We start from the raw sequence: 6,659 nt of genomic DNA on the forward strand, positions 1-6,659 counted from the left end.
TTCCTAAAATCATTAGGCAATGCTATTTTTTCTCCATCTTTTTTGTATGATATCATTCATATTGAAAAACTGTAGGCTTTTATAATTTGTAGGCTTTATATAATTCATGTTAAAATTACATAAGTGTATAATTAACAAAAAAAACATTTTCATTTTCAAAACTTTGTCAATATGTATATGTATTTTTGAGAAACTATGATGTTGTCTATCATGATTATTTAACAACCTGTCTTAATTTTTATAGATTGCTAAGTGTAAATACTATATTGCAGATTCTTGTTTCACAATAATTGTATATTAAACAAGTTATACAAATATATTCCTTAATTTTTCATCAAAACGTTTTCTAAATATTTATTTTCTTTGTGACTTAAAAATGAGAAAAAATTCCTAAACCCATGATTAAAAAAGATTTCAATCATAAGTTTACCAAAAAAAATGTCTAATGAAAATTTGTGTGAACAAATTGAACACATTATATAGTGGTGTCAAAAATATTGAAAAAAATTGTAATAACCTTATGCAGTAATAATTGCTAAAATAAAAACATTAAAAAATATTCAATGCTTATTCTATATAGTCAGATCTACATTAGAGATTTTACTGTTACATGTATATTTGCTGTGTACATAAGATAGATTGTGCCCCTGAATCGGTCTATTTTTAAAATCATTAATTCACCTTACTGTCATTTTCATCATAACATAACTAAAATTGGATCATATAACTAAGCTGAGAGTAAATCTTAATAAACCTATGATAGTAAATATGAGAAGAGGCATAGGACTGAACACAGATGAGGAATTGCAACCATCTTTACTATTACATGTACAGTATTCAATGAAAATATTATATGTTCCTGTTCTCATTAAACAAAACCTTTCATCACCTTGAATACCAACTTCTCCTAAGTATGCACAATCTCTAAAGTACCGCCATTCACCATTGACTGTAAAAATATAAATAAAATTCAATACATAAAAATAATTTGCAAGTTATTCCAAAAACATTTTCTATGTATTTGTGTTTGTATGATATGGTTTAATAGAAAACCAAACCTAATAATCATATTAATTAAATATTTACTTAAATTTGTATACGGGAAGTACAACTTTATTCATTCTTTACATGACTGTTACGAAAGCAAGATTCTTAGTTAATAACTTCCAATTTAAAACTATATACCAAGAATTTAGTATTGATTTCGTATTTGCCTTATATTATAACTAAATTGTCAACTAATACGACGGATAATACTAGAATTAGAGGCATAATAACATAATTATAAACAACACAAAACTATCAAACCTTTTTGGCGTATTTTTCGGCACATGGCAGACTTAAGGCCAGGTAAATGAGGAAGTCCTTTCTCCGCTTTGCAGTCTGATATCGGCACAGTGCTGTTATCGAAAGGGTCAGCGCATTTTGGATCATTATTAGACCGGCAATTCCAACATTTTATGCAAAAACCTAGACAGACATTATTTGAATTTAGTAACGAGTTATTGGGCGTGACTGAAATTGTGGATAAACTTAAATTTCTTACCGTTGTGAACTAACAGAAACACTAATGTTAAAGAAACGAACCATTTTGATAACTGAGACATTTTATGTAAACAAAAGATTATAAAAACTGTATAAAAACCTATAGAAAACACTGAAACGAAATTATCTTTACTGCTAGCTTATTGCTTAGAGTTGCCAAAAACTTAATCCTATATAAAGAAAACACAATATGACTCAGTAAGTAATAAAATATGAATTGCATTTTATTTCTCAGTAGTAAAAAACAGTGTAACAATTTAGTCTTAAGTATTAAGTGTTAATTTTTAAGTATCTCAATTTCTTTTTCTATGAACATAATTTTAGACTTTTCTAGTATATTTAAGTTTAACACCAAATGGTAACATTTTGCTGGGCGTGTTACTGGAAAACTGTCATTTTATTGTTGATGTTTTCATATCCTCACAATTTAAACTAAACTGTTATATTTTATTATTATGTCTTACTTATATTTATTGTTATTTATTTGTTCATTACGAACAGGTATTGGCATATAATTATATCAGTTCTTATTGAAATATTGAAAACATTTTTTTAATTCATATTTTTTTTAGTGTTCTCTGTGAGATGCTACCAGTGCGCTTCGTCACAAAGTAAAGAAGATACTTGTGGCGCGTACAAAAAATTTGATATTGAAAGCCACATAGCAGTGGAATGCAATAGTGATGAATCACATATGCCTGGATCTTTTTGTATGAAGCTGACTCAACAAGGACCAAAGGGATTTATTTGTGAGTTCTTATTGGTACATAACCCTTTATTTAATCCTCGATCATTAAACCAGCGAACTAGCTAAAGTTTTATTTGTGTATTTTAACTAATAAATTATTGAACCCTAATACCTTCAGAAATAGAGGTGTCTATGCCAAACTTGTAGGATTGACAAATTTAAACGTTAGTCATATTGATTCATTAATATACGTGGTCTTCGTGAGTGAATTTATGAATTCTAGCCAATATTCTTCCAAAAAGGTTTATTAAAGGAACTTAAATTATAGAACTGTATTTATACTTGAAATATGATGACAAAAATTGTTTTGTAGATGTTAAGTTGCTGTCAAACATTTGATTATGGTGCATAAAACATCTATAATATCTTATTTCAGGGGATGGACGATGGCGCCAGGTAATAAGAAGATGTGCTTCAGTTGCTGAAACAGGCGTAACAGGTGTCTGCAATTGGGGAGTATATCCAAATGGTGTTTACTGGGAGGAATGTTACTGTTCAGCAGATGAGTGCAATAGTTCTACAATTATAAATGCCTCAATCACAATTATGTTTAGTATGGTAGGTATTTTGTCTTACATAAACAAAGTATTGTTTTGATTATGTATACCTTGAGTTAGTCTTACTGATTTCATAAAAAATAAAACATTCTGATAAAGCCTTATAAAATTCAAAACTTACAAGGGAAACATTTCATGAAAAACTATATTAATATACTAATGTCTGTAATGAAACACAATTGAATAATTGTCAGTCTAGAACATCACATATTTATAAATAATTATTACTTTTACAAATGTTAATTCATGTATGTACATATGTTTTGCATTTGAAATATATTTACAATATTAAAGTAAGGAAAATTTAAACAATTTATGTATTAAATAGACTTACGTCAAATAATAAGTGAATTGTCTTAAGTTCAGGTTACTGTTATATAGTATTGAGGCCTTTTTTAAACGCTTATTAGAACTGACAATAAATTGTGCAACTTTTCATAAATAAAATAACTGCAATTTTATGTAATATAAAATGGGTACTTACAAAAGTATGATAAGTGAGAAAATGAGGAATAAGGTTACAATTGTAACAGTTTGTATAGCAATTGCCACTTAGTGCCTTAGATATTGTCTTAAATGTCTACAGAGCTTAAGATTTTGACAAATCCATCCATGAATGATCTGATATTTTTAAAATAAGTTAGTATTAAGGCAAACACAATTTACCAATTAAATAATATTTTGTAAATCTTGCACAGCAATTTTATTTGCATTAATAATAGGTTTATTTGTAATTGCTTCTTGAGTAATTGATCACTTCTTTTTTTTTACTTTTTATGTTAAGCTACAAAACAACAAAAAATTATTATGTCTCTTAATGTACCAAATTTATCACATTTTCATCCTTTTAATTCAAAAGATGTACACTCCAAGGCATAGGTCTCCCAAAATATTGCATGCTTATATTAATCTGGCTTAACTAAAAGAAATTGTTTTCACAACTTGTGTTGACTTTTCAATAGTTGACTGATAATATTATCATTGAGATTTAACATCTTAGAATACCTTGGTTTCACCATGCGGGTGCCAAGTCCGTTGCTTTGTTGGTAGAAGGACTTGTAACAGTGCATGGGTCATTCCAAATGACAAATGCAAAAGTCATTCCAAATAATATGAGACAAACTTGTTAAGGATTTTTGTATTTAAACATACGATGAAATATAGTTTGCAACACTAACAGAATCCTGTCTATACATAACTAAATTTTGATATATGAAACAGAACAGTTGCCTATTAAGCAATATGTATACATAATATAGCATTTGCAGTATATGTATATTGATATAAGATAAGAGTCACAATAAAATCAGACAGGTTGTTGTGAAGTAATAATATTTTAATGACCTAAAAGATAAAGAGAAAGGTACAGATTACATAAAAGTATTTTACTTGACTACTGCCACAAAGGAATATGTTTTAAGGATAATATGACTGAAATAATTATTGTTTATTATCTTTTCCAAATGTTATTTGTAACTTGTTCATTCCATAAGAAAACAATTCCAAGGTTGTACAAATTATAGGTGAACTTTGTTTATTTTATACACTGTATGCTTGCTTTCTTTATTTTCGATGCATTTAACATTGATTTAAATTTAACAAAATATTGCAACTTAATTCTTATTTGTTTAGGGGATAAGCCTACAATGTCAACAATGTAACTTTTTATCAGTAATTTCGAATTATTGATTATGATATTTACCATAATTAGTTGTGTGTATACTACTTTCACCATACAATTGAATAGAAATAAATTTTATACAGATAAGTATAGTAATGATAATTTTAATTCCGTCCAAAAATATTTACATTTAAATAACTTCGTTTATGCTTACATTTAATTTATTTAATAACCGTTTTTAATATGTACTGTTCATATTTATAGTAATGAAAACGTTTTCACTTATATTTTATAAAAAAGTAATTTTTTTTATAAATTTACATGTTTTTAAATAAGAAGTATGACTATATTTACTATATTTAAATATTTCATGATATAGTATGGTTTATAAACCTGCCATTGAATGAATTTATGTATTTCTATTTACGTTATTCAAAAAAAATTTATTAATATTTCCATTAAATTAATATAATAATGTGCTCTTATTCCTTATACAAGCAATACATTCTTTGCACTTTAATTTGTTTCTAATATGTCAATGCTACATATTTTTCCAAACTTTAAAAATAAACATTTATATACGATATTGAATTTGTTTTTATTTTACTTTCATAATATTTTCCCTATAAAAAAATAGCGAGTGATTGCGGTATGTGATTAATAATCTTAACTATGTTCAAACTCTGGTAGTTGGGCAAACAAATATATGTTTCATTACCAATATTTACAAACGGCAAAAGATCACACGGAACAGTGTGATTTAGTCTACTCGTATTGCCAAATTCGACCTAAGTTAAAGAATTTCAAATTTAATTTCGCAATCCAATCTCGAAAGTCTGTTATCATTATTGCAACCCTAGGTCTTCCACTGCTCGACATAGGCCTTCCAAACAAATTTTCAACAAGATCGGTTGGAAGCATTTAGCGTTTTTTGACGACCTTAACAAAGGCTGTCCAAATAGCAGTTATATTTTGTAGCACAACAAACAACGTTGGAGTTATCTTAAAAAGGCGTTTAAAAGCATTTCATGCAAGTACTCGTCGGAAGAAGCTGCTTATGTTGTATGTTAACGCGTCCCATTTCAAGACAACAGGGAGCCAGAGATGCGATTACCTTGTTTATTTTCAAGTATACTTTAAAGTTTACATAGTTCTTATTTCTTCGTACAAATGATAAATCGTTTAAAATGGACTAGCTCTCCCTCTCATGTAGTATTAGTAGCGAATTTTGACTTCGAATGTTAACAGACTCGCTCGGCTGTTATAAAAAAATTAACAGTCGATGTTTTGTTCAGGGCCGTCCTTGATCAGCGATTGCCGCGAATTCAGAGCTCTTGCTTGTTAAAATTATTTGAGTTTTAGTGATTTCTACGGACAAATCATGTTTCAGTAATTAATATTTACTTACACATATTCTTAACATGTACTGTAATTAGAAAATAGTCTGAATGGACTCACAAATCATTTTATGTTTTTGTAGAAAATAAAAGAAGTTTTAGGTAAGCCATATTATTTCTCATAGACTATTTCCATTTATTGTAATAATGAATATTATTGAATTTCTACAAAATTCTAATTTTTTCAGAAAGAACCCTTGTTCTAAACCTAGGTTTCAAAAAGTAGAACCCAAACCCATATCTGGGGAATGTTCTTCAAAGGGATTCAGATTTAGAACAATTGTAATGTGAAAAATAAAATGGCCTCTCCATTCTGTGATGATAAAGAGAACCGAATCGCTGTGATTGCATCACATAAAGTAAATATGGTGCCAAATATATTTTTTTAAATCCTCGGCTTGCTTGGTGTTAGTAAATGTTTGTGTACTGTTGATACAATGAAACGTCCTTGGTTTGTGACAGAAAAAGGTCTGAACGTCTACCAATTAGTACCACCAGTAGGGTTTAGTTAGGTCAAGAATTCGAAGAATCCTTCGAATCCTATCCGAAAGCAAAAGATATTATCTCGGGACGTGAAGATAGCATCTAGAACTGCGTATTTAAAATATGACTATAAGAGATGTACTGGTCATTTCTTAAGAGAAAATTTTAAAAAGAATAGGGTTGTAAAAATCAAAACTACTGCTGAAGCGGTACGCAAAGGAGGTCGTTAAGTTTAGTCAACGGATGTGAAAATTTTTACAATTGAATAATATTTATCAAACAGAATGACCGTATTTACACTAAAAGTT

The 6,659-nt window shown here is 28.4% G+C and overlaps 2 protein-coding genes across 2 annotated transcripts; one reads left to right on the forward strand and one right to left on the reverse strand.

Moving 5' to 3' along the window:
• Nucleotides 1-180: 180 nt before the first annotated feature.
• crok (crooked) lies at nucleotides 181-1,678 on the reverse strand. Its single transcript, XM_068761794.1, has 3 exons — nucleotides 1,547-1,678; nucleotides 1,309-1,470; nucleotides 181-949 (listed from the first exon to the last, which is right to left on the reverse strand). Exons 1-3 carry the CDS (start codon nucleotides 1,605-1,607, stop codon nucleotides 720-722), a joined length of 453 nt encoding a protein of 150 aa, XP_068617895.1. The 5' UTR covers nucleotides 1,608-1,678; the 3' UTR covers nucleotides 181-719.
• A 268-nt stretch (nucleotides 1,679-1,946) lies between these two features.
• LOC137918620 (uncharacterized) lies at nucleotides 1,947-4,692 on the forward strand. The gene is made up of 3 exons (XM_068761448.1): nucleotides 1,947-2,046; nucleotides 2,118-2,294; nucleotides 2,670-4,692. Exons 1-3 carry the CDS (start codon nucleotides 2,001-2,003, stop codon nucleotides 2,888-2,890), a joined length of 444 nt encoding a protein of 147 aa, XP_068617549.1. The 5' UTR covers nucleotides 1,947-2,000; the 3' UTR covers nucleotides 2,891-4,692.
• The last annotated feature ends 1,967 nt before the right edge of the window (nucleotides 4,693-6,659 follow it).

This window comes from Battus philenor, unplaced genomic scaffold (genome assembly GCF_028537555.1).
Source record: "Battus philenor isolate CCGP_79_NKW_IND1 unplaced genomic scaffold, ilBatPhil1.0.hap1 SCAF_15, whole genome shotgun sequence".
In the NCBI taxonomy this organism is placed as follows: domain Eukaryota; kingdom Metazoa; phylum Arthropoda; class Insecta; order Lepidoptera; family Papilionidae; genus Battus; species Battus philenor.